This window comes from Augochlora pura, chromosome 7 (assembly GCF_028453695.1).
Source record: "Augochlora pura isolate Apur16 chromosome 7, APUR_v2.2.1, whole genome shotgun sequence".
Classification (NCBI taxonomy): Eukaryota; Metazoa; Arthropoda; class Insecta; order Hymenoptera; family Halictidae; genus Augochlora; species Augochlora pura.
Genome location: NC_135778.1, coordinates 7869484 through 7897470, shown reverse-complemented (window position 1 = coordinate 7897470; position 27987 = coordinate 7869484). Strand labels below are relative to the sequence as shown.

General features: G+C 39.3%; 2 protein-coding genes and 6 non-coding genes across 22 annotated transcripts; 1 reads left to right on the top strand and 7 right to left on the bottom strand.

Annotated features, from left to right (window-relative positions):
• Nucleotides 1-49: 49 nt before the first annotated feature.
• On the top strand, nucleotides 50-27987 carry Fry (microtubule binding protein furry). Of its 12 annotated transcripts, none has more exons than XM_078188107.1 (47): nucleotides 81-123; nucleotides 256-487; nucleotides 626-710; nucleotides 860-901; nucleotides 1234-1410; nucleotides 1476-1660; nucleotides 1718-1917; nucleotides 1985-2194; nucleotides 2269-2476; nucleotides 2566-2703; nucleotides 2792-3026; nucleotides 3098-3501; nucleotides 3578-4289; nucleotides 4375-4545; nucleotides 4612-4801; nucleotides 4874-5050; nucleotides 5887-6033; nucleotides 6348-6518; nucleotides 6582-6731; nucleotides 6808-6977; nucleotides 7048-7319; nucleotides 7396-7550; nucleotides 7770-7933; nucleotides 15038-15247; nucleotides 17030-17166; nucleotides 19939-20043; nucleotides 20127-20261; nucleotides 20420-20688; nucleotides 20772-20898; nucleotides 21103-21293; nucleotides 21376-22010; nucleotides 22081-22246; nucleotides 22351-22660; nucleotides 22754-23057; nucleotides 23130-23638; nucleotides 23710-24018; nucleotides 24127-24295; nucleotides 24690-24862; nucleotides 24937-25011; nucleotides 25137-25172; nucleotides 25664-25837; nucleotides 25926-26063; nucleotides 26151-26332; nucleotides 26399-26594; nucleotides 26682-26939; nucleotides 27017-27506; nucleotides 27584-27987. In XM_078188107.1, exons 3-47 carry the CDS (start codon nucleotides 701-703, stop codon nucleotides 27709-27711), a joined length of 9714 nt encoding a protein of 3237 aa, XP_078044233.1. In that variant the 5' UTR covers nucleotides 81-123; nucleotides 256-487; nucleotides 626-700; the 3' UTR covers nucleotides 27712-27987. The 12 variants fall into 12 exon arrangements, with proteins under 12 accessions (XP_078044234.1, XP_078044232.1, XP_078044229.1 ...); XM_078188100.1 differs by having other exon boundaries at nucleotides 809-901; XM_078188099.1 differs by having other exon boundaries at nucleotides 256-506; nucleotides 809-901.
• LOC144473833 (C-C chemokine receptor type 1-like) lies at nucleotides 7640-13081 on the bottom strand. Of its 4 annotated transcripts, none has more exons than XM_078188111.1 (4): nucleotides 10965-13081; nucleotides 8223-8430; nucleotides 7995-8139; nucleotides 7640-7941 (listed from the first exon to the last, which is right to left on the bottom strand). In XM_078188111.1, exons 1-3 carry the CDS (start codon nucleotides 11898-11900, stop codon nucleotides 8036-8038), a joined length of 1248 nt encoding a protein of 415 aa, XP_078044237.1. In that variant the 5' UTR covers nucleotides 11901-13081; the 3' UTR covers nucleotides 7640-7941; nucleotides 7995-8035. The 4 variants fall into 4 exon arrangements, 3 of the variants coding, with proteins under 3 accessions (XP_078044237.1, XP_078044239.1, XP_078044240.1); XM_078188113.1 differs by having other exon boundaries at nucleotides 7640-7915; XM_078188114.1 differs by having other exon boundaries at nucleotides 8223-8424.
• Trnaa-agc (transfer RNA alanine (anticodon AGC)) lies at nucleotides 17377-17449 on the bottom strand. The gene has a single exon. It is a non-coding gene; the product is annotated as a tRNA-Ala (tRNA).
• On the bottom strand, nucleotides 17529-17601 carry Trnaa-agc (transfer RNA alanine (anticodon AGC)). The gene has a single exon. It is a non-coding gene; the product is annotated as a tRNA-Ala (tRNA).
• Nucleotides 18003-18075, bottom strand: Trnaa-agc (transfer RNA alanine (anticodon AGC)). Its single transcript has one exon. It is a non-coding gene; the product is annotated as a tRNA-Ala (tRNA).
• Trnaa-agc (transfer RNA alanine (anticodon AGC)) lies at nucleotides 18156-18228 on the bottom strand. Its single transcript has one exon. It is a non-coding gene; the product is annotated as a tRNA-Ala (tRNA).
• Nucleotides 19296-19368, bottom strand: Trnaa-agc (transfer RNA alanine (anticodon AGC)). Its single transcript has one exon. It is a non-coding gene; the product is annotated as a tRNA-Ala (tRNA).
• On the bottom strand, nucleotides 19449-19521 carry Trnaa-agc (transfer RNA alanine (anticodon AGC)). The gene has a single exon. It is a non-coding gene; the product is annotated as a tRNA-Ala (tRNA).

Genomic DNA, 27987 nt, shown 5'->3' with positions numbered 1-27987 from the left:
GCAGATTAAACGAAGGAACGTATGCGGAATATGAAACTACCAAGTACATATACATACGAATCAAGCCGGACATTTATGAAACGTCAGACGTATAAGTAAATCGCTATTTTGTCGCATTTTACGGTAAATTATGTGTTTGTTCTAATGAATTTTCGAACACCTGCCGGTTATCTATGTACAATGATAACATGACGCTGTAGTGACATTTTTTAATCAAATTATATAGCTTCGCAGTGTTATCACTTTGCGTTTCAGTCTCAGGTTATGGCTGTCCGCAATCTATCAACTTGGTTTCGATTTAATTAAATAATACTCATCGTACATTCGTAATCCAATACAATTTCGTGGAAACTATAAACGAAAATCGGATGGGCTTGGAAAATTGCTGTGACAATACATGAAAAGCATAATGTGGTCGTGTTATCAGTTAAAAAACATTGTTAATAAACATCGACGGTCATCGGACATTTCAATAACTAACATTGGAGTAATGTCGAATTCATAAAGTAAAGGGCATTCTATGTCCATACATCCTTGTATTCATTATTCGCATTTATATTTTTTTTTGAAATAGTTAAATGTTAAAATCAACAGCTTATGTAAGATTTTCTTTCTATTGTTTTAGAATGAAAATGCTCTTTATATGCAACATGACATTACCGTGTATTAATGCTGTCTAAAGAAAGGGCATATTATCAAAATGACTGAGGGTAAATAAATATGACTTATACTATATTATTATTATTAAATTGTTAAGCACTGATCATTTTGAATTTATATGTTAATGCATGTGTACATGTATCTGCAGATAAGCATTTATTAAAAGAGAGGTATTATGAATTAAATGATTCCATCGCAGGTGGAGAGACCCAACCAACTCCTGGAAATGAGGCACAACCTGGTATGCCTTGGTTTCTTCTATTCATTTTGTATAAGTTACAGTTCATTCCAAATTTCTATATGTTCAAAGTCAGGTATCAAGCTTAATATAATTAAGTTAGTGTTCATTGTAGGCATCTGTTACGTTACAGAATGGGGCTTCATCTGTTAGTCTCTACCATCATGCAGAATCATTAGTGTTAGAAGTCAGAATATTCCTTTACCGGTAGTTTTCGTACACATTCACCAAAGATACTTGCGTTTGAACATAGGAGACTCGGTTTTACATTTTTATTTAGCAATATTTGTGAATCACTAAAAGTTCCCAATGTGTAAACTTTATATTTTTGTCAGAAGCCTCTGAACCTAGAGCCATACATGGCGAAGGATTGCATGAAATAATAGCAGAATCATCCTTTCAAAACGTACCTGAATCATCTGCTGATTTACTTACTGTTCATGGAACAACACAAGGAGAAAGTAGCGATGCTGTTAGCATACATACAGCCAGTACTTCAGTTTCTGGCAATGGTAAACATAATTTATATAATGGTGTTCGAAAACATGGATATACTTTAAAGTTTACTGTATTTTAGAATCAAGTTCCAGTAGAGTGAGTGCAATAACCGTAGTGTTACCTTGGGGTGCTCAGAAGGAAACAGTGAAACCGTTACAAATGGCAGATATGGATATAGGACCTGGAGAATTTGTAATGCGTACCTTATTTGCAGAATTTACATCACAGGCAGAGAAAAAGATGGAAGCAGTTATGACAGAACATGTAAGTGCAACGTTTGTTTTCAATGTCTGTTCGTTTTTAACAATAAATGTCTTGCAGGAAAAATCACTTTCAAAAGTATTACAAAGAGGAGAAGATCCACAGTTCGATCAGCTTTTATCTGCATTTGGTTCTGTTGCGGAACACTGTTTGCCTTCTATACTACGAGCATTATTTAATTGGTATGAACGTCAATTAGTTGATCAGGGTAGTGATCAGAAAAAACCTGCTCCTGGGAAAGAAGATCAAAAAGGAAAGAGGTAAACAAATATTTTGGTAACACAAGGGCTTTGAAAATATTATATAATTAATAATATTTCGTTTCAGCATCATGTATACAATAGTATCAGGAAGTGTAGAAACAGTCGAAAGAAGCGAAGCCGACTTACTTCAAGAACGGAGAGATCTTGCTGTTGAATTTATATTTTGTTTAATGTTAATAGAAGTATTGCGTCAATTACCGTTTCACCCTGGCCATGAAGATTTAGTGACTTACATAGAAAATATAGCTTTTAAACATTTTAAATACAGAGAAGGGTAAGTAATGGTATCTTGTCTATAGGTACCTTAAAAATGGGAGATTCTTGTTCTAATAATATAAAATATTACAGTATTCAGAATGAACCAAATGCAGCAAATATTCATATTATTGCTGACCTTTATGCGGAAGTAATAGGAGTACTTGCACAGTCTAGGTTCCTTTCAGTAAGAAAACGATTCATGATTGAATTGAAAGAGCTACGCGCTAAAGAACCTGGACCCCATACAACTCAGAGTATTATCTCATTATTAATGGGAATGAAATTCTTTAGAGTGAAAGTAATTGAATCAGAGATGTTCCTTTATTTACGTTAATCTAAAAATTGTTATATATAATTTTGTAATATATATGATACATGTATTTACAGATGGTACCAATAGAAGAATTTGAGGCATCATTCCAGTTTATGCAAGAGTGTGCACAATACTTTTTAGAAGTGAAAGATAAGGATGTTAAACATGCTTTAGCTGGACTTTTTGTTGAAATTCTTGTTCCTGTAGCAGCTGTAAGTATCTGATCTCATAGTACAATACACGCTTGGCATACTATAATCATTCAAATTTTTATCAATATTCACTCCTTCCTTTTTTTAGGCTGTGAAAAATGAAGTTAATGTACCTTGCCTAAAAAATTTTGTAGAGATGTTATATTCTACAACGTTGGACATGTGTACCAAATCAAAACATAGATTGGCACTGTTTCCGCTCGTAACATGTCTATTATGCGTGAGTCAAAAAACATTCTTCTTGCAAAATTGGCACTACTTTCTAGCAATGTGCCTCTCACACCTCAAGAATCGGGATCCTAAAACGTGTCGTGTTGCATTGGGTACGAATTTTGTTTTAGAGTTTCTTATCATATTTTTAAATATTTTAAATATTCTTCATATTCATTTGCAGAGGCGTTATATCGTTTACTATGGGTGTACATGATACGCATCAAATGTGAAAGTAATTCAGCTACTCAAAGTAGACTGCAAAGCATCGTGAACTCTTTATTCCCTAAAGGTTCGAAGGCAGTAGTGCCACGTGATACCCCACTGAATATTTTTGTGAAAATCATTCAGTTTATTGCGCAGGAAAGATTAGATTTTGCGATGCGAGAAATAGTTTTCGATTTGTTGTCGGTTGGTCGTCCAGTAAAAATAATTTTAACTCCTGAACGAATGAGTATTGGACTTCGTGCATTTTTGGTCGTTGCTGACAGTTTACAACAAAAAGAGGGAGAACCTCCTATGCCCCGTACAATGGGTGTATTACCAAGTGGCAATACTATACGCGTTAAAAAGACATTCCTCAATAAAGTAAGTATAACGAGCATTCTTAATTATAGTTATTATTAAACTCATTTATCTAAAATTTTTATTTTATAAACAACAGATGTTGACAGAAGATACTGCGAGAAGTATAGGAATGTCTTCATACTTTCCACATGTTCGTCGAGTGTTCGTTGATATATTACGTGCTTTAGATGTTCATTATGGCAGACCTCTTATGATGACAAGTACACAAAACATGAATAAGGAACCGGACGAAATGATTACCGGAGAACGAAAGCCTAGAATAGACCTTTTCCGGACATGTGTTGCAGCAGTTCCACGGTTGATACCTGATGGAATGACTGGTGCTGAACTAGTTGATTTATTATCTCGTTTAACAGTTCATATGGACGAAGAGCTTCGCGGGCTTGCATATCAGAGTTTGCAGACATTGGTCTTAGATTTTCCTGACTGGAGACAAGATGTTGTACTTGGATTCACTCAATTCCTCGCAAGAGACGTTCAGGATACTTTCCCACAACTTGTAGATAACGGCTTAAGAATGCTTTTGCAGCTTCTTACGAGTTGGAAGAACGCACTGACAAGTCCAAGTATAAGATCTAAGGAACAAGCGGCTGAAAGTACGAGAACAATTGCACGTACCGATGGCATCATTAAGAAAAGCGAATCAGGTCAAAAGATAGAACCTGTTTCAAGCGTGTTTCAATTGGTAGAAGGTTTCGCATTAGTTATGCTATGCAATTGTCGACTTTATCCTCGTAGAATAGCAGTTCACATATTGCGCGAAGTCAAGTATTTGTTAAACACTTTAGGTGAGTTTATTAATTACTATTCGTTATATATTTGTATAGATCACAAAAGGTAAGAATAGAAATAAAGATTCTTTGCGGATTTTAGGAGGTTTGGAAGATGATCAAGCTGTAATCGATGTAATAGATGCATGTTGTCCAGTGGTTTTGGAAAAATGTTATCATATGTTACCACCTGCGGAAAAGACAGCAGCTGCTTCAACGTCTAACGTGGATCTTCAATGGATAGCTGAGAGAAGCAGTTGTGTGTGGACAGCGGGTAATTCACACACGTTCCCGTATATTTAAAAAACATTTGAAGTTTATTAATGGAGAAGTGTTACAGGACTTCACGATGATACCAGTACGAAGAGTTCTTCCTCGTTGAATTTGAATGGCGCGGATCCATGGGGAAGTTGTCTATTCGCCTTTTTGGAAAAGGATAGAGTGCTGACACTGTGTCCTTCTGCCGTCGCACACTCGTGGCCTATTGTGTTTACTCGAATAAATTCCCTCTTCTCAGTAATTGATCCTACGTAAGACTAACTTATAAGAGTAGAAAACCATTCAACCCGCCAGGAAACTAAAATCATTCTTATTATTTTTAGACCCGTGAACGACAATAGAGCATCCCTCTTGCGAAGTTCAACGGCAGTACGAAAGCCAGTCAATGAGCGAGACATGTACATGCATGTCTGGAAAAATTATTTGACCTTTGGATACAGGGTTGTCCCGCCTGTACCAAGCCCGGTTGTACGGTGTGCTAGTCCAGATCTCAGTCTCAGGTAGGTTGACACACGGACACTGTTGCAGGGACATTTAGCACCAGGTCATTTCATTATTATTTATTTTTTCCGAAGACTTTGAAATCATTTAGTCAAACCGTAAGGGATAAGTATATTGTTCAGTGGTGTATTAGCTCTGTAGCTCTAAGATTAAAATAATTCTACTTGGACAAATTAAAGATAGTCTTAAATCTTTAATTATGAAGTTTACAGTTTTATCATTAGAGCTTTACATGTACTCATAAGAGATGGATTAACAGGTGGAATTACTATCATTTGGTATTAATTGGTGTAAGGTCCGTGTCTGCTTATGTCCATGGTACGACGGAAATGTCATATCGGTTCCAATGTTCGTTCGTCCTTGAAGAATCTTTATGAAAAACGTCAATATACCAATTTGTGGCAATGTGAAATACGTTTTTCTCATGACATGCATTTCTTGCTGTGACACGCACGTTCGCATTTGTACTTCTAATGTCTGATACAAGAATGTCTAATCTCATTTAATACTCTGTCTCTCTATCTTTCCCCCTCGTCGTCCCTTCACATGGTGTCCGGGAATCCGATGTTGTAGTTGCAATACCAGGTGTCGTATGACAAGATGGGGAGCACCAATTCGTACCAATGCGCGCTTTGCACTATCGGGAGCGGGATTCGACTGTCGCACACTTTTTTCAATGCACATATTTCGCTTCATTTTCTGTAACATTCTACTCCGCATGCTACTTGGTCACTGTCTCGCACACGTACATCCGGAACTTAGAGTAGTAGTTTCTGAGCAGTAAATAATGTCTGATACAAGGAGCATTGGTGGTACACTGTATTGCATACTCTAGTGGTCAGCATACGGTGGAGTTTGGTGTGTTGTGCATGAGTAAGGAGTTGAGTCAGAGCCTGGAGAATCTCGGCGGGGCGCAGACCCTGCCGGGTCGGTTCTCCGTTCCGTCCATTTCCGGCATCTACACCAGGCATAAGCGGACCAGGTGAGCCTAATTAACCATTGCGAACGACCATGCTTCGAAGTCACCCGGGATTTAAACGGTCGTTGGTAATTTGCACTACTTTTCGTATCAAAATTTTCATTTATTTGTATATACTGTAGCTCTGATTAAGCTCCCATCTAACCACGATCTGTACATGTATCTTTATTTTACTCCTTGGCTAGCGTTTACGACCGTTCCCGATTGCTTTAAACGGAAAATTAAATTTCTTGATCGCGCACGATTTGTGTCTCTGTAATTTTGTGTTCATTTGGTACCGAACTCTGATCAATGACAGAACATTCGTTTCCTCGTAGCTCTTCGCCGGATAGTCTTTCTGCCGAGAGAGGCGACAACAAATCACCTGGCACGAACGCGAGCCCCGCAGCACTCTACAAGTTAACAGTGCCTCTTCTGAGATGCGAAGTGGTCGATGTCAGAGATGCTGCTGTCCAAGCTATTGGCAAGGTCAACGCTGATGCTTTGAAGTAAGTGATTATAGTAAATGCAATCGGAGTGGTACTTTATTAATGATGATTTTAATTTTTCAGAGATCTGATGGAGGAACTAGTTCCTTACATTCGTGAAGCAGTTGATCGAAAGCAAGAAAACATGAGACGCCGCAGACGCAGAGATGCGTTAAGATTACAGTTAGTGAGGGTCCTAGAACTTATTGCTGAGTATGGAACTTTCGGTATCTGGTTAGTAATTAATTTTGGTAACTCTGAACTTGCAAGTTTACAACAGAAAATAATCCTTATTGTATGCTTTATCCAGTCCTGCAGTATTAGGCCGTGAGACGCAATCTCTTCATCCAACATTCGTGGAATATATTGACGGTGCACGTTTATATTTGGAGAATGAGGCGGACAAAGAGGCGCCTGCTGTGCGTGACATCAAGTTGCACTTCTGTAACTTTATTAGAAAAATGATTAAGAGTTTCACATGTAAGTAAATTATGCTCACAAACAATCCCTGCCAGAACAGTTTTGTTTGATATGACTTTTTATATTTTAGTGGAGACATGTCAGTCATTGTTGAAGAGAGATTTGAGACGGAGTTTGTTCATGTTATTCGCTAGTTGGGCTGGCCCTTACGGTCGCTCGATTACGACTCCATCTTGGCTACAAGAAGAAGGGAAATCTTGTACGGAGCTACAGCTTTCAGCGCTGCAAGCCATGAGTGGACTATTATGTTGCGGACCTTGTTTTAACCCTCAACTATTTTCCGAGGAGGGAGCAATATTATATCAATGGTTGGACTTACTGTTAGATAGCAAGGATGAAAAAGTAATTATATAATACACATTCGAAGAAAAACTCTTTAGGAAATCTAATACTAACTATTTATAATAATATTTATCAGATTTACGCCCTCGCTCGAGAAACAGTGGTTTTACTATTAGAATGTAATCCTGATATTGGGGCTCTCCTGGATTGGGTCGTCGATAGATGCTACACTGGAGCCCCTCAAGTAGCCGATGGTTGTTTCTTAGCGCTGGCCACGATTTTCAGTGCAAGGTTAGTGATGTCAAAAATATTTCATTGTATCTTCCCGTTATTTTACAAAATATTTAAATACCTTAAAATCAATATTCTTTTATTCTCATAACTGGGAATATTCCCTCGAATTATAAATAGTTTACCTTAAAAAATTACAACAGAATACAAAAGATTTTAGCTCACTTTCGTACATAAATATGATACAAGCAATTTTAAATATATTTATTCGCTTTGCAGAGAATATCCTTGCGATCATTACACAAGCATCATCAACGTTACACTGATGAGCACGGGTTGCCCTCGTGCCCCTGTTCACGATGCGGCTCTTCAGCTTCTCCAGCTATTGGACCAACGATTTTTCGGGAACGTGGGCCCTCTTCCGACTACAGAACCAGAGACCGGTAAGAGACTGTGAAGTAGAATTAATTACTGAAGGAAAATGACTTTTAAATCAGTATTCACCTCGTATCAATTGCTCATGCCGCGCAAGCTTGTACCACGCTTCACTGCGAAATAACGTTCAGTTCGTGGAACTCTTCCCATGGTTCTGCATTTACGGCGGTACTTCGACGTATTGACGTGTTGTTTGGTCGCCCGATCTTCGATGCTGAAGATAAATATGATCTTTTAAGTACTGCACGCGACACAAGCTGCAAATGAGTCTTTTGTTAATTCATTCGTCACACGTACCACTCTGTGTCACATGACTAAACGTCCGCGTCATAGTTGCATTTCTCTTGCCAAATTTCTTCAGAATCATACACCGTAGAGCTCGCCGGAAGTTCTGACCGGTGGCACAGTAAAGGATAAAATTGATTCCGAAATTGGTATTGAAGAGCAAATTGCAAATCTGTTGCGCCAGCGCCACTGAACGGGTTGCGTAGACCGCCTCCTGAAACTGTATTTTTATATTCAAGGTGTAGACACTGTTCAGAACAAACAGTTACGAGGTAGTGTAGAGTTTTGGACTCGCATCTATTATGTTTCGTATGCTCAATAATTTCAAAGGACAACACGTGGTTTACATACAGATTAAATCCGTAATTAATTAATTAATTTATAGATTGATCATATTGCACTAACTTTTTTCCTGATGTACAAGGAATTATGTTTATAGCAAGAAACCTTTCTATCTTCAAAGCTATCGATCAATTGCTAAAAAACTCGTGTAAACACTGATGAACCTTAGACTCCACTATTACGTACTAGCTAAACAACATACGTGTTAACGTTATCTTTACTTATCGTTATCTAGACACGTAAATATACGCAAAGCGACAATGTAGCCGAACAGATGCAATAGTTTGTAAAAATATAACTTTTCACATACTAATTTATATAGATTGTGACACTTGAAACGGGCCACCTGAATAACTCTGCCGCAGTTGGCAATAGAAATAAATGGATCATATGAAACTTGCTTGGTGTGAAGAAACACAGAATGTGATGAGAATAGTTCCTTCGCGGATGGAGGTGGAGATCAGATGTGTATGGAACACGGTGACATTCGATGGAATGTCACTGTTTTTTTCATTTGCGTTTCTAGGATACAGCACAATGGTCTATGATTGAATGTCATTCATGGTTACTGAAGGTCATTTGCAACGGAGTACGATTTGCCTCGGGGAACCAATCGATTGCTCCGCTGCCTTGGGTTACTATGTGGCTCTTGTAATCGCTTATAGCGATCACAGAATGTAAACAAACTCTCAACCGCGTTGTGTACTTCCTATTTACTGTACCTATGTGTACTATTATTAGTTTGCGGTATGCTACCGATCTGGAAGCGTTACGAACTACCAAAATGCGTTGTTCGAAAAGACGAAAAGATTTGATAATTTTTCACTTATAATCTTGAAAAATTATGAGACAATAAAATCTATTCATAGCTAAATGACTTCTTAATTGTATCGGATATTTACAAGTAATCCTTTCAGTTGTCATAAAAATTGTATAGAAAATCGGGGGTGTAGATATAAAAAGTTATCGATGATTCAAAGAGAGCAAACGTTGGTGTTCGAGATTATCACCTTGAATGCTTGCACTAATAGCATGCATGTGAATAAGCGGATGCTCGAAGTTTATCGGCTCCTTGATGTGAATTACTTTGGAGTATAGGCAACCTTGAATGATCTTGAATGACTGATTCATAGGTCATTGTACTATTTAAAAGGTAAATAAAATCATATCATTTCAGAAATCAAGTCACTCTTCCACTTCATCTACACTCCTTACAAAAAAACTACTGCCACTAGATTGCGACCTTGACATCAAGCACATTCGATTTCATGTTTCTTCATCAATAGCACCGGTTGTGATTGTCGGACACGGTGTTTCAAGTGTTCCGTAAAACAGAAATTGTAATAAAACAGAATCACGTATACTCTGTCGAAGACTCAACCGGTTTCTGTTAATTTTCTTCCATTGTTTAGTAGTGGAGATTTGCACGTTCCATTACGTTGCAGTTTTATACTTTACACATATTTCATAGTAAACCTAGCAAAAATAGTTTATCACAGCAGTGAAGTGTCTATCATTACACAAGGTGAAAATTGTATATAAGCCTTTTAATCCGTCTTTTAACTATTTACGTAATGGCAGCTCTCATGCGCCACGAATCTTTTTTTATTTAATAAACTACTAAAAATGAAATAATGGCACAGGGAGGGAATGTAACAATTGTGTAGAACGGAGAATAAAATGAGAACAATTGTATAAGGAATAACATGGAAACAATTATATAGAAGAAGAAATAAAATGGAAATAATTGTACAGAATGAAAAGTAAAATGGAAAATATTTTAGACTGAAAGATAAAATGGAAATAATTGCATGGAATAAAAAAGAAAATGGCAATAATTACATAAAATGAAAAATAATAAGGAAACAATTATATAGAATGAGAAATAAAATGGAAATAATTGTATAGAATGAAAGATAAAATTGAAATAATTGCATGGAATAAAAAAGAAAATGGTAACAATTATATAAAATGAAAAATAATAAGGAGACAATTATATAGCATGAGAGATAAAATGGAAACAGTAATATAGAATAAAAAAAATGAAATAACAATTGTATAGAATGGAAAATAAAATGAGAACGCTTATATAAAATGAGAAATAAAGTGGAAACAATTATGTAGAATAAAAAAATTAATCTTAATTAGCGAACGCTGTCGGCCGAAAGTTTCGATATCGAATCAGCGTAATTGAACAGAATGAATTTGATCTGTGTGTACAACCACTTCGACGGGTCACCATAAAGCTAATTCGTATTTTAAATACAAGCTCGAATCACTTTCGTCGAATATTCCCCGCCGAGAACAGAGGGAAAGTACATCTCCATCGTCCCTCGTAAATCGAATTCGAATAGAAAATAATTTGCAACGCGTGGCACGGCACATGTAGAACAATGCTACAGCGACACGTACATGTAGAAACGCATAAATCCTGAGGACGTACGCGGGCAGGTTGAAGCAGAGGAATACGGTGGATACGATCAGCAGCATCTTGGTGATCTTGGTCTGCGCCAGATTGCCCCGTAGACTCGAATAGGGTGGTTGCCTCCCTATCCCTATGCGCGGCTCGTTGGTCAGCGATTTTCTAATTTTAATATGCCTATAGATAGCTCGGGCGATCAGCACGTTCAGGATGATGATCACGGTGAACGGTATCGCGAACGTCAGCACCGTGTCGATCGTATTGTAGACGGTCGCCCAGGACTCCAGTCCTTCGGCTAAGTGGCCGCACTCGGTCACGTTTCCCTTTTCGTTGTACTGTACACTGGTCGCGGAGAACCATAGGACCGGGCTGCACAGGATCATCGCGAGCGCGGTCAGAACGGCGACGGTCACCTTGGCCCTGGCTACGGTGCACATCGACTGCCGATACATGGGGTATTGCACGGCGATGAACCGTTCTATGGTGAACACGACGACCAGCCATACGCTCATGAAGCTGCACAGCGTGGTCAGATAGATGAAAAACTGGCAGAATCCCGGCCGATTGAACAGGCCCACCTCGAGCATGTTCAGCCAAACAACGAACACTGATACGAGAAAACCGGTATCGCTAATGGCCAACGCGCCCAGATAAACGCTGGACGAGTACTGGCACAGTTTCGTGCCGAAGAACACGACCACCGACAAACAGTTCCCGAGGGAGCCCAGGTAGACCAGGATCGGCGTGTAATAGAACTGCAGGCCACGGAACACGGTCTCGATCAGCTCGATGCCCGCCGCGTCCCTCTGCGCCTGGACCATTTTCGTTCGATGGCCACGCGAACAAGATCCCGCCGATCGGCCCCCGGCGGCCGAGTGTTTTCCGATGACGCGCGACGTTCGAAAATGTTTGATGTTTTCGTTCATCAACTGACATCCCGCAAATAGAAACACATTTCAGGGGGGTTTGTATCCACCGCGCGCAACATAGTCCCTTGGGTCGCGCCTCTCTGTACCGGTCGCGGATTATTCGGGGCCGTGGAACGATCGACGCGCGTGTTCCGTTCAACGCGAAAAATACCGCTGGAACGCCGCTTCGAGAAGAATCGGTGGAACCGCGATGATTCGTTACGGTCGGCCTTTTAACCGACGACTTCTGTCGCACGAGCCGCCGCGACAAAATGGAGCGTCCGCCGCCGAAGGATTTCCGTGCACGGCGCGTTCCGCGCGAACATCGGCCGCGTTCCCGCGAATTCGAGTTAATTTACGGCGGATTCTTCGACGTTTCCCGTTGTCGTTGCCCGCCGAAAATCGCTTGGCCGCACTTCAAGCATGCATCTGGTACGAATAAGCCGGATGATCGATGCTTGTTGTTCGATCGTCGCGCTGGTTTCGTGATCGCGCCGCGGGTTCCGTTCGGTCATCGATCGTTGTTCTATCTCTTTCTCTCTTCGCGAAATTTTTCCGTGGAACTGTTAGGCTCGTTCGCCGCATATTTGGCCCATCGTTTCGAGTGTGTAACAGCGAGGCCCGACGATTTGATTAACTTTACGAAAAATCATTTTGACTCGCTGCCAAATTCTCGTGACGTCTTCAAGAATCGTTGAGGTCCGTGTTCTAGTAATCCTCGAGGTCCGTTTTGGTCCATGGAAGATTCTAGCTCCGTGGTCTTCTTCGCCTTCCGATTCTTTTTCACGATCCTCTGACGCGCGATTCGCGAGACGAAAGCCGTTCAAATGATACCGATTTAATTCCAACGCATTCGGAAAGTTGCACACACGTTCTTCACACTTGTTGATACGCGATTGCGAGTTTGATTTTTCACCGATCACTTGTCTTTCCAAAATGATAGCAGATATTAAACAAACGTGGCACAAGAACTGTATTAGTTGGTCAAATTTATGTCGATTCGTTGTTCCGTTTAAAACAAGTAAATAAAAAAACGTTTTATCGGCGATTCGAACACGCGTGAATTGCTTTTCTTCGTTTCACGATCGTAATTCGTATTATTATTTGCGGAGTTCGTTTCGTTTAAAATGGTGTTCGTGAGGAAAAAATGGCAAACAGATCCGAATAATGACGGGAAAGTTGACTAGCATATACCAGGATGCCGCCTCGACTATTTCTGCATGGTGCATCGGGAACCGCTCTTGATAAAGTACGATGCAATGGGCTTCTGCGCATCGTGGCAATATACGAATTCACCCTGGGCGCGTCTATCTTCAGAAATACAAATTCGTTTTCGCAGCTCGATTGATATTCGTCAGTCGGATATATTCCACCAGCCGAACGATAATTTATTAATCGATATTACTTTGTATCGTTACATTATTTTGCTCAACTAAATTACCACCGAGCCGTTTATTTCGTTAATTACCATTCGCGGAATCATAGTTTATCTTACATTTGTTCAATCGCTACTTCCATGTGCAGATATTTTCTGCTATCGCGAATAAACCGGATGTCATTTATTCGATTAAATGAACGAGATAATTCAAGTGTACTCTTGTTTCACAGTAGACGAACGATTAATTCGCAAATATCAGTAAAAAAAATTGATCGAGTTATTTGAGCATTATTCAGGGTTATTCAGACTTCTATATTTTAATAAACAAATTGGCATTTATTTTCGGAAAATTCTGTTCCGTTAATTAACGTGCTTTTACATGAAAAATTACAGTTTTAGGCAGAGGAGTTAAGGAGGATCAAAGCGTGGAAAGAAAATGAACGAAAATAATTGCAGGATAGGTTAAGCTGCAGTTTCGTTGAATAATTAATTATACATGTAGCTATGATTGAGATAAATATTTACAAGCTATTTAATAGAAGTGAGATAAATGCAGAGAATTTAATAAGAATGAAATAAATTCTTGAAATTTATTTAATAAGAGTGATATAAACACTTAGAAGCTATTTAATAAGAATGAGAAAAATACAGAGTATTTAATAAGAATGCGATAAATGCAAAGTATTTAACAAGAATGAGATAAATACAGGCTATTTAATAAAAACCAAATAAACACTTACAAACTATTTAATAAAAGCCAGATAAATACTCGCGAACTATTTAACGACAATCAGATAACTAAAGACTAATTAACAGCAATTTTTACCTGCGAACAGCCACATTACAAATTCCTCCGTGAAGTTATGCTAGGACCTTATTCTCCGCTACGTGTAGCAACGTCATCCTTTGACTTTCTCAGTACACTGACATTTATTGAAATGAGTTCCTCGTACGCCAAGAAATTTACAACCATGTTTTTCTGCACGAATCCAAAGGACCAACCATTGAATCGGCCTCCGCAGTCCGTCACACATAAATACGATAGAAAAGTCGAATAAACTCGAATAGTAATACGGCGGTTTCTGTCCGTTTTACACTACAATGGAACCTTGATTAACCGGCTCCGCCGTGGCCGGGGGAACGCGGATAAAACAAGATCCATCCGATGATCGGGACTCGAGGAAAAAACACTAGAACTATGATTAATCACACCCCCCGACGACAACTGAAAATTGTGAAACTGTGGGATGACTTATTCATAAGGACACGCTGCTGTATGTATTTAACGACTGTGCTGCGAAGAGGACAGATTGTGTAATTTAATTAACTAGTATTGATAAGTATTTCAAATATAATATAGTAATAATAGTTATTCTGAATATAATATAATAATAATAATAATTATTTCAAGTATAGTATAGTAATAATAATTATTTTAAATCTAATATAGTATTAATAATTATTCTAAATATTATACATGTTATAAATATTATAAATATTATAATTATTACATATTACTCATTACACATATTAAAACATATTTGCAGATTACAACCGTATGTTTCTTGCATATTTCAGTGCACAAATATCCGTAATCCGTGCATTATCGATTCTCGTAAATACAAGCGAACCTTAAAACGATTTTTGCTGTTTTACAAAAGTCATAGCAAAACGTCGTTCGTTTTATTTGCTTTTATTTACGTGTTCCACGAGCGTATCGGTTTCGAAGTGATATCGATGGCATCGTACTAATAAGAGTTGATCAATCATGTTCCAGGCCAGGACGATCTCGTTGCCGGCTCATCAACTGCGGCCGCTTCTGTGCCAGGACAACAAAGTAATCCCATCGGCGGTCTATCCTCGAACGGCACAATTAGGGGCGGCACCCTGGACGTGCTCCTGTCGACCACTTATTGTCGCAATCAGATGTATCTCTCGCGCCAGCTCGCCCAATTACATCCGGAACTTACGATGCCCATGTTCAGCGGTGAGTTCCTCTACCTTTATCCACTAACGAACGTTTCTGCCGCTTGAATTCATTTATTTTTTTTCCGTCGACACAGCCCGAACGCCTTCGAAGGTCTCCAAGAATCTTGCCCGACACGTTGACCGCCGAGCCATCATGGGGTTGAAGTAATTTTGTCCACGGATCGAAGCTAGAGAAATAGAATTTATCCTAATTGGTGCTTCTCCAACCCCTTAGCAGCCTTGCAGGCTTATTAACAATTGGCTTGTTCTATTGTATCACGTTATAATTTTTAAATACAAGCACAATCATATTTATTAGATCCTGCAAAGTGCAAAGGGGTTGAAGAGTTACACAGCATCGTGCATCTTAGACTTTCTAATTTTATTTCATTAATCCTTTGCACTCGAGGGCCACTTAAGAGCCATTTGAAAGTTCTCTTCATTGTCTCTATATAACGGAGACCTAGAGCTTGAAGTTGAATTTTAAAAGCTCTGAAGTCCTCGAGTGCAAAGGATTAAGTGAATCAGCGAGGTTTCGACGTTGCTGGTTCGGCTGTCAAAGTGTCGAGGGGAGATTCTAGTTCAGGAGGATAGAAAATTGTTATTAAACTTCACCCTTGGACGAAATTGAACAAGACGGAAAGTTTTAATTGCGGGGAAACAATTTGAGTTCGCGCGATGCTTTTTATAGCAATTCTTTTCTTCGAGCAGAGAGATTACACGTTTTGGTATCGAATTTAGATAGAGAAAATATATATTTTTAAATTGACCTACATTTCCCCGGGGAATCTTACACAAAGGAATATTCATGTAAAAATGATTCTGCTCGAATATTGCATACCAAGAGGATGGCCAGGTTACCCTGTGGTTGCGAAGTCCTGACAACTTTCACAATACAGTTCATCTAGTTCGAGCCCTTGTACTCGCGAACACGTTAGACAGTTCGAATCTTTTACTAGCAGTCAGCTAGAAATAATTCATCCATTTATAACTCAGCCTAATACCTATTACATTCTCGTTCACCTTGTGTGTTTGCATAGTAAACACATTTTGTCATACCGAATTCAAACAGTGTTCCCGGTGGATGATTATAAATGATGTTGTCGAACACTGTTGAAACAATAATGTACATATCCACTTCTACATGAAAGCAAACGTACCTAAAGCTATCAAATAATCAATATATACGTATATGTATATCATGCATCTAATTGACTAGGATTCAGTTTCGTCTGCTTTTTCGCGTGTCCTAAATTTACAACTTCATTCATATGTTATTATTAGACCGCCGGATCTTTATGCGAAAACAAAATGTCTATCATCAATTGCAACACATCAGAATCGAACAAGAATGTATCGGCTCTGTTAACAGTTTTAATTATGTTAAAAATATGCTGCTTTCTACTAGCATTTTAATGTTCTTCCTGTTTCGTGTCTCGCGTTATCATTCTTCTCACGCGTGCATAAAGTTCGCAGTCTGGTTATTGTATAATCCTAAACAGTCACTTTATACATACGTGTACGCCGGCACCGTTTAAAAACGAATGAATGAATTATTGCCAACAAAAACAATCGGTCTAACGAAGTAGAAATGAATATATTTCCAAGCACCCACCCGGAAGGTAACAAAAGATTCGAAACTATACCCGCGGAAACGAGTTAAAAGGCGGGCTGACCTAAATACCGTACCGTAACAGCATAGAAATGCAACCAATAATTCACCACGAAAATCGTCGGCAAACGCGCGAATCCCCCCCGACCAGCTATACACACGTGTACATTGGTTATGCATCGCTTTCAGAGATTACGCACAGGTTTCAAACGGCCAGGAGAGAAGTACGACAGCTGTTGCTCCAGTATTTGTTACCCTGGCTGCACAATATGGAGCTGGTCGACCCTAATGTACCGCCGCCGTCGAATCCGTTGAGTTACTATCAGGTAATGCATTCAACAGCCTACAAAAAATTACAAACCCGAGGCAATTAACAAATTGATCACCGCAATAAGCTCCATCGCCGACTATTTATGAACACCTTGCCGTTTAATTACGACGATGTTGCATCGACCGTTGTAGTATCGTCGTGTCTAGCGTACCTTGAATAAGAAAAAGATAATTCTAAGGGTGGGTAATTGTTAAAAAAGACTTTCTGGAGGCGCCGGGCATCGATCCCGGTACCTCTCGCATGCTAAGCGAGCGCTCTACCATCTGAGCTACGCCCCCCTTGATCTTGTTCGATGCAGGTGTCATTGTTGTTGCTCAATGTGATCCACTTTCGGTGAAAGGATCAAAAATGAATTCCTGGAGGCGCCGGGCATCGATCCCGGTACCTCTCGCATGCTAAGCGAGCGCTCTACCATCTGAACTACGCCCCCTTTGATTAACTCTTTCTCAAGTGCCATTTTCTATTTTCCTTATAAACTACCCCTAGGAAAAGCGTGGAGAAAGATTATAGACTCTGATCATCGAATTCGGTTTCTTCTACGTTTCAATGCAATAGTATACCTTCAGTCCCCTTTTGGTTTCGTACTAGCACCGTTCTGAGCTCATGTGACCATCCAGTTTAGTTTCCTATCATCCCTTATGTTCACCATCAAATGTCTCTACTGCACATTATGTGTTTCAGGAGCTTCCAACCAGGTCTTTTAAATTGGAACTAACGACCCAAAGTTTTAGTTCTTTTTAATATATGACAAACTTGAAGCCCTCATCTGTGAGGTGTTTTGTTATCCTTTTGACTAGTTCAATGTTTAGGAAAAGCAGCAAAAAAGAATCTTGGAGGCGCCGGGCATCGATCCCGGTACCTCTCGCATGCTAAGCGAGCGCTCTACCATCTGAGCTACGCCCCCAGTGATCTGGTTCAATGCAGGTGTCATTATTGGCATTCAGTTCTGATCTACTTTCGGTGAAAGGACCAAAAATGAATTACTGGAGGCGCCGGGCATCGATCCCGGTACCTCTCGCATGCTAAGCGAGCGCTCTACCATCTGAGCTACGCCCCCTTCGATTCCCTTTAATTATAAACATTGTTTTCAATTGTTAAACAATCTATTTTTCATAACTAATGGTGCTAACGTGCTTGGGCAGACTGTCTATTAACTGTGTAAACTAACTGTGTATGCTGCTTGTCTACTACTTTTCGGTTTTATAGTATTCCATGGTAGGGGTTGTACCAGTCTGTGAATGGGGTGCTATGAAATTTTGTACGGGTGAACAGGGTCGATGAAGATTTTATTTCTTACCAAAATCTGCACACACCTGTTGTTATATTGTCTTATATGCCAGCGATGCATCTATAGTTTGTGAAATGGTAAAAACACTGTACCTGTTACAGTAAATAGTAATACTGTATTTTACGTTGTTCCTATTTTTGAAAGATCTTTCAATTCTATTTTGTGGAAGTATTTCTTTGGTAACATTAGAAGAAAGAGAAATTGCATACGTCTTTTTACTGTATATGATAGTAATAATAGTGATAAGAATCAATAGACTGTTTCTCCTGTATTATAATAGTACGTATACTAAAACCTCTTAGGAGCTGTATCTTTCTTCAGCAAATAAAAAGGTAACCATATAAATGCCATGTGTCCCATGTAAAAGAGCGTTCTTCTGGTTTAAAATTAACATTTATTCTTCAGCTTCGAAATTCTCTTACCTTTTTCTTTTTTACTAATTCTGACTCTTTTACTACTTTCTAACATTTCTTTTGTGCACTTATATTCTGTTTTAATACCATGTTTTTTCTTTATATTGTTATCAAGTAGTTGGATCAGATTCTTAAAATTATGGATAGAATTCAAATTTTTTGCAAAAGTGTATTGCAACAGGGTCTGTTTAAAGTAAATGGGATTAATAAATGAAAATTTCTGTATATTAAAAACAAGCAAAGCAGATCATAAAACATATTTTCAGTTATTGTACATTGATTAATAAAGACATCAATGATCTGTTCAAATTATCTTTTTATCAATCAGGTATTTTCTTTGTTTGTTTATTGCATTATAAGTTGTCAATTGTTGTCTATAGAATTACTTAACATTTTGTCTTGAAAATTGGAAAAAAAGAGTTTTGGAGGCGCCGGGCATCGATCCCGGTACCTCTCGCATGCTAAGCGAGCGCTCTACCATCTGAGCTACGCCCCCTTCGAAATCATGTGTCTCAGGTATCACTTTGGTCGTTCATTGTGATCTAGTTTCAGCGAAAGTTGGCAAAAAAGGTTTTCTGGAGGCGCCGGGCATCGATCCCGGTACCTCTCGCATGCTAAGCGAGCGCTCTACCATCTGAGCTACGCCCCCTGTGGTTTCATCTGTTTCAAAAATAATTTACTGTAATCTGTGTGCTCTATTTTTACCCTCCTTTTCAACCCTTATAATCTTCAGCTTTTAAAATCATTTATCATGATTATAGACTAATACCGCAGTTGTAAATAAATCAATTAATTAATTTTATTGAAAATAATATTGAGTAATTCCACTTAGCATAAAAATTTAAATATATTTTGTTAAATACATTTAATAGATTTTTGAAATATATTTAAATCGGTTTTTTCAGTACATTTATAAAAATGTGAGTTATGGGAATTATTTGTAATTTTATTTATGGAATTTCCAAGTTTCTAAAAATCTTTTCGTTCAAAAACTTTTAAGATAAAAGTAAGAATGTATTTTACTGATATATTTGTATGTATAATTTGAAACTGTGTGTGTGTACAGTATTATGCCACGGATATGTCAAGGGGTGGAGCGAGAAGAGAAGGATGGGGTAGCGCCGAGGCAACGGAGATGGTGTTGAATAATTTATTTTACATAACTGCCAAGGTACTGCAAATGGTCTATAAAATGATTTCAAGATGATAATACTAGAAAATTGATCCTCTATAATACATGTATATTCTATGTAGTTCTCTGACGAACACCCCAAAGAAACGGAGGAATTATGGGCAACCTTGTGTGGTTGTTGGCCTAACAATCTGAAAGTGATTATTCGTTATCTGATCATCGTCTCAGGAATGGCACCACAAGAACTACTCCCTTACGTAAGTTACCCTTAACAACAGATAATAATAAATATAATATAATATAATAAATACAATAAATAGATAATGTTGTAAAGAGAAATTGTTTGAATCGAGTCTTAAAAAATAAATTCGACTTTATAAATTCGACAATTTGAAAATTAAAATTGATGTTCCAGGCGAAACGCGTCGTGCTGTATTTAGCCAGAGCTCGTCCGGATCGTTTGGTGGATGAAATGATGACTGAGCTGCAAACAGTGGAAACCCTTAATTGCCTGATTGAAAGAACCGAGACACCACCTTTTTATAGACTAACTAGCATGAGGAAGGCATCTTCTCATAGCGATGCTCCGGCCGCGGACCCTGGCAACCCTTCCCGTGACCTTGCGGTCGAGAAAGGCACCATCCATACGAAAAGGCACTCCGGCGAGGATCCAGTCAAAACCGGGTAAAACTCTCGCAAAGCATAATACGATTGTCAGTTAAATTGGTCACAGTATTTGATTTATTAACGAGTCCTTCGGTGCACAGGTCGAAATCTGATACAGCGCTACGGGCGCTCGCTGGATTTCAAACCCCACGTGTCGAAAAAACGAGGACTGCGAGCGGTCCGCCGGTTCTTCCTGATGATTTGTCCACTCCTACGACAGAGGCGGAGGTACTGTGATATATATGCTGTTTTAACGACACGACCCTGTTTCTGTGGTAATCCGAGGAACCGAAGAAGTTCATATAAACATACGACCAATTTGTCTTTGTCCCAAAGCCGTTGCCAGTTTTACTCTGACAGCTACTGTTAAGTTGATGTCTACGCTAAAACACGCGTGCTGAGTTGCTCAATACGATTTTCATTTAATTTTAGTTAACTACTGACGAGTCCTGCTATGGAGCACGCAACGGCCCCGCAGGTGTAAACGGAAAGATCTCCTGCGGCGGGGAAAAATTCGATATTCCGCAACCGCATCCACTACCGATGCCTGAATATGGCGGGTATTTTGCACCTCTGACGGAATATCTGCCGGATAGTTCTCAGCCAATAAGTGGCTTTCATAGGTCAGATATTGAGCTATTTAATGTGTCCGTTCAGTTAAATTCGTATCGAGAATTTATTTTAATCTATAACTCCTACTTACAGATGTAATATCGCCGTAATGCTGCTCACTGACGTTGTCGTCGACGGCATACAACTTGATTGGGCTATTCATGTGCCACTGATGCTGCACATAGTTTTCCTTGGACTGGACCATTCGAGACCGCTAGTGAGAGATCACTGTCGTTGCCTGTTGCTGAATCTATTAGTTGTTCTTGGAGATCACCGGGATCACCTGGGTGTAGCGAGAGTGTTGTTGGCTTCAAAGACGGAACAGCTGGGTTTAGGTCTTTCTACTCCAGCTCTGCCAGTCTTGGAGCACAACTTCACAGAGGTTGATCCAGAGTTTGACAGTTATCTTTATGGTCCACCAACGGCGCCTCCGCCGACTACACCACCTGCATCATCTTCACCACCTCCGCCCTCTTCCTCTCCTCCTCCACCACCACCACCTCCTCCCCCGCCGCCACCACCGCCGCCTCTACCAGAATCTTCTATATTTACATCCACACCGCCGCCACCACCACCTCCTCCTCCACCACCGTTTCCACCTTCAAATACTGGAACACCCACGCATTCACCGATTCCAAATTCAATGTCCACACCTCCAACATCAATGAATCACGTAAATCCGGCGGTCATAGATAACTGTAAAGATTACTCGAATCCCCATGCATATGGTGAGGGTTATTACTACTTTTAAAGTTGTTACTACGGAGACTTAATTCACAAGCTAATATATTACTTCAGAGTCATCGGTTTGCAACAATTGGACACCTGCAGCCGGTGTGACAACTACCGTGCCACCTGTCATAGTTACGCCAGATGATGCTAATAATTGGATTGGCCCGCAACCTGGACCTAACATGCCGATCCAAGATGTGATAAAATCTCTGATAAACTTTCTTGCTTCTAGGTATATGAACAGAATTATTATATCATCTAATGGACCGTACACTCTATGGAAATATATTGATTACTATATTTTTATAACGTCCGTAAATATTCTCCTTTCGATAGAATAAACCAACCGCTCTGGAATTACGAAGACATGACTGCGAAAGTTTGGTGGGTTCGCAGTGCAGAACAGCTAACAGTATTATTGCGACACGTGTTAAGAGTCTTCAGAGATTCGTTGCCACATGCGTTAGTTAGTCAGCGATGGGCACAAACCGCGCTACAATTGGGCCTGTCCTGTTCGTCTAGACATTACGCAGGAAGGTCCCTTCAAGTGTTCAGAGCATTGCGAGTTCCTATTACATCTCGAATGTTGTCAGATATTTTATCCAGACTCGTAGAAACCGTCGCCGAACAAGGCGAGGACATGCAGGTACTCGTATCAGAACTATTATAGATAATGATATTTGATTACAGATATTTTTTTGTAACATTTACGAGTTTCCAATTTGAAATGATTCTACAGGGGTATGTGACAGAGTTGCTATTAACGTTGGAAGCAGCCGTTGATTCCTTAGAGTCAGACTTCCGACCTCTGGACTTTATGAAAGAAATATTTAAGTCCACTCCGAATCTGAACAACAAGGATCCAGCTTCTGGTTGCTTAATCGGTGGCAAGCGTAGCCCAGGAGGTGGAAATGGATATCCAGCCGGTCCTCACATATTCTCCCATTTGAATCAAGGTGGCCACACACGAAGTACTAGTTATTCAGTCAGTTATTGTATGAAGAAATCAAGTGGTGGTAACGTGGCAACCAGCGAAATAAAAGGTTTGTAACAATTTATTATGTAAGATAAAGGTTATCATATTAATCATATAATAATCTTGATATTTATTACAGAATTAGACAACAGATGTAACAAATATCCAAATTCCAACCTTTCTCGATCAAGATCGGCTCAGTCCTTGAAGCTATTAGGTGACTCAGCCACACAGGACGACAAGATGACAATTCTGGCACAGCTCTTCTGGCTATCCGTATCGCTGCTCGAATCTGACTACGAGCACGAATTCCTTTTGGCGCTGAGATTACTCAGTCGTGTACTTCATAGATTACCATTGGACCGACCAGATGCTAGGGACAAGGTGGAGAAATTGCAACAGCAGCTCAGATGGAATTCCTTCCCTGGCGTGCATGCATTGCTATTGAAAGGTTGCACCAGTCCAAATACGTACGAACCAGTGGTGACTTTATTGTCACAGTTCACTCCTTTGCTGGATTTGCCAGTTGTTGATCCTACTCAGAGCCTCGCATTTCCGATGAACGTTGTGTCACTGCTGCCCTATATGCTTTTAAATTACGAGGATGCGAATGAATTGTGTATCAGGAGTGCTGAGAACATTGCACAAGTAAGTACGAGGTAACTTTTATTCTACAATTTCTTTCGCTACATCTAAATTCAAAATATTTATTCGTACAGGTGAGTGCCGAGAAAGGAAAGAAATTGGAAAACTTAGGCACCGTCATGACATTATATAGTCGACGTACTTTCAGCAAAGAAAGTTTCCAATGGACGAAGTGCGTTGTCAAGTATCTTTATGATACCTATGCCCATCTGAGTTTCAATATGCTAGCCTTCCTGGTGGAAGTGCTTGAAAAGGGCCCAGGAAGCGTCGCATTGCCTGTTCTTAGTATTATACATTGTATGTTGCATTACGTTGACTTGGCTTCACCAGCTGCGCAACCAATTAACACCGAACTTCTCAGAGTGATCTCAAAATATGTCGAGGTACGTTTGATAGCTGCATTTCCAAAACCAAAGTTCACTTGTAACAAATATGTACTTTATTTAGAATCGTTTTGTGCAAGTAGTTGATACATTATGATATGATACTAGGGTCCACATTGGAAAGAAGCCCTTAAAATATTAAAACTGGTAGTCACGAGATCGTCGACTTTAGTAGCACCACCTACTTCAGTGCATGGATCATCCTGGGACTCTTCTTTAGCATCTCCGCACCCGAGCTTCACCGACACCGAGATATTTACCAAAAAAGAATTACCCGGTAAAACGATGCTCCTTAAAAATTATATATCGCATGAATATAAATTTCTTCAAGTCATTAAGTTCTTTTTTTCCTCTTACAATGCTGATCACGTCCACTGCATGGATCACTTATTCAATGATGCACAGGTTGCGATAAAAATAATAATAAAAAGAAGCTGTAAAACATTTAAAAAATACAGTTGTTATTTTTTTAATCAAACTTTATTCTGTATAGTTTCTTTAGAAATTTCCTTTTCAATCTTGATCAAACTTCTAAACTTTTTTTCTGAAAAAAAGGTATAAGTACTTGTCGCAATTATATTATGATACTATTGTTTTGTTTTTTTTTTTAAATTTTTGTTTTAGGAGAGTTTAAATATTGCGTTTAATTGGCGTGATGTGTTTATAAATAGGAAGGACCATGGATTTCACTTTTGACTTGTCTCAAACACCTGTAATTGGTAGACGATGGCTGATACGTCAAGGTGTAGAAGAGAAGTCCATTAGCTCTCCTAGATGCTCGGTGTCTCTTTCGCCAGCCGACAGTAATGCGGTTGCTGGTTGGAAAAGACCGTGGATGTCACAGGTTAGTTATAATTATCAATAATATTTAAAAAATATATTTTTCGATCGTCGAATCAATTAAAACTTTTTCTTCAGGGACGTGTTAGAGAATGTTTGGTGAATCTTTTAACAACATGCGGACAACGTGTTGGACTACCAAAGAGCCCATCTGTAAGTTATTGCACATTGACAAACATTTTAAAATATTGATCTGGACTATACATTCCTGTTCAATAGTCTTCCTATGAAGCATATCATCTATTAAGACTGATTTTCGTTATGTACCCCTTTTTTAGGACGAACACATTAGTTCAATGACCTTATATAGCAAGGTAACAGGTTTCTTTAAATGCAGTCTGCACTCATTTTCACGAGAGTACAAAACTATTTGTTTTTGACTCGTATGTGACGTCTTGTCGGTACAAGTATATCCACGCTTTAATACGCTTCGTACAAATGTCTCAATTTGCACAAAACTATTTGAGACGGAGAACGTCCGATCTCATTTTGTTGTAGAATACTTGATGCGCAGTAGATTTTTATGTAGCATGTGAAACGTATGAGAACTGCAAACTGTATCAGAATACATCGTACGTGTGTATTGTTGTAACTATTGAACAATCGCTATGTCGGCAACTACGCAAATAAGATCAATGTAAATCGATTTATATTGAACACATACATGCACTATAATTGCTATAATTCACAACATTATCACATAGTAAAGAACGAAAAATGAATACGTCATGCTGAACAAGGATCCTGTTGCTATATTTTGTCTTTTTCTTTATTAGTTAACTAATAGCATGTGTTTACAATGCAGGTGATATTCAGTCAAAGTTCAGATTTAATGGAAAGACAATCGTCCATGGCTTCTTCGACGGAAGAAGTTTCTGGCGCAAACAATGACTTGAGCGGAGGCTCGAGAAGGGACGACGAGCAATTTGGTGTATTTAAGGACTTCGATTTCCTGGAGTATGAGAGTGAAAGCGTCGAGGTACAAATTTTAATTACAGATATTTCTATCTATATCGTTTACACTGTTCGTTATAAACCCATTATTAATTTTCTTTCGTGAATCGTAGGGTGAAAGTACTGATAACTTTAATTGGGGAGTGAGAAGACGCCCTCTGAGCGAAGGGGAAGAAAGAGAGTCAAGCTTGAAGCAATTTGAGGAAAGTTTAAGCGAGAAAACACAATCATCAAGTAAACATACTAGTCGAGTAAGTTGAATTTGGATTAACAAATTTTTGGCAATAATTTCTGTATTTATTGTCATGATGTTAGCTAACATAACGTCGAAATTCCAGCGAGGAGTTGCCGAAGAATCATCAGATGATGAGGCTGGTTCAGAATCACCTCTGGACGAAGTACCTGGTGGATCAGGAGCAGGCCAGGAGGCAAATAATATTCCTGGAATGTTCCCTCCATCTTCTCTTTCATTAATACCGACCCGCACCCGACACGATTCATCAACAAGGTCTGACACATCGTAAGTTTCTTGTCAGAGCACAGGAAAGTTGTACTTAACTAAGTAATTTTTATCGCATGTTTGCAGTGGCTCCAGCGCTGGAGATTTGGGAGATGTAACACCTTGTAACGCGTCGCCAAACCTTTCAGCGTTGATACCATTTAGACAAGTCGTGCGGGACGACACTGAAGAAGTGTGGCGGCAACAAATCCAAAATCTCATGACGCAATGTCTGCAATTCAACACGCTAGACTTTTTCCAACTATTAACTAGGATTCTAAGGGTAAAGTCAACATACTCTTAATCTATACATTATTAAAGTTATAATAGGGCAGTATTTATTATCATATATTTTTATCGTCATCATTAGGATGTGAGCAGTAAGTCTGTTATTCTCACGCGAGAAGCCAGTGCCTTATTGTGTAACGGCAGTCCCGCTTCCACACAATTAGGATATCATTTAACTAGTCACGCAGATTTGCTCAGCACAAAGGCTGAGCCACCGTTAATTTGGTTTTCCCTTGGAATATTCGCGAATCAAAGATTGAACGAGTCATTGCGATTTGGGATGCTGGAGATCCAAGAACATGTAGAGACGATATTATATCGAAAAGATCATGCTACAGAAGTAAGCGTTTGAACGATACAGTAATCGTGCTGGACATGTAAAATAGTAATAATAATAATAATAATAATTTTATTCAGTGCTTGGAAGCTACCAAAGCAGCAGTAAAACTTCAAGCATTAGGCGGCGGCCATAACGCAGAGGCCGGTTATGAAGACTTGGGCAGATCGTTTTATAAGCTTCATCTTCAACTCTTGCTCTTGATCGAAGTTTCAAACAGATTGTTGGTCACGTTAATGAATGCCGCAAAGAATGTACAGGCTCCGCTTCAAGATATGTCCACGGAAATTGCGGGCATGAAGACCGCTTTGAGTAGGGCGCTTGAGGAGAGCACTGAAAGCGAAAGAGGCACGCCAACCCCAACGCCTAGTCCCAGTCCGTTACCTGGAGCAGGTGCCGTTGAAGAAGTTGCTCGTGTCGCGGAGTTACTCCGAAATGCCAGATGGTGTCATGCACTTGAGGCTGTAAGACTGCATAGAGCTCAATGGCCTGGAGACCCCTTCCATGATGACGATGACGTGACGACTGCTGTCCACATGTATTGCAAATACCTAGGGCAAGAAAGATCTGGTAACTGAACAGAAACTCACTTATTGTATTGTATTTAATATTGTACTTGTAGTTAATTGTTTTGCTTTTTTTTATAGATATTTTTGTGGTGACACGAAAGGACGACGAAATGTCAGAGATATTTAGTAAATTGATGGAAAGTTTGTTTCAAGTTCTGGCTGCGTTAAGACATCTCTCTCTCAATAACTCAAAAAGCGACTGCTAAATCGTAACAATAAGTTTTAATATTATATTATAGACAACTATTTGTCTGAATTCAAGTCTTCGTCTAACTTAATTGTGCGTGCGTTTTACCCGTATATTCTTATGTTGTATACAACTATAGACGTATGTATGTATGTATATCGTGAGTAATCGTCACAGTAATAGATAAACACGCACGAGCAGAAGCGCGATAGCGGCGATTTTAACGCTTCTTTTTTTAACACGATTGCAAAGACAAATGTACGTAATTCTTCGACGAATAAAACTATCGAAAAAA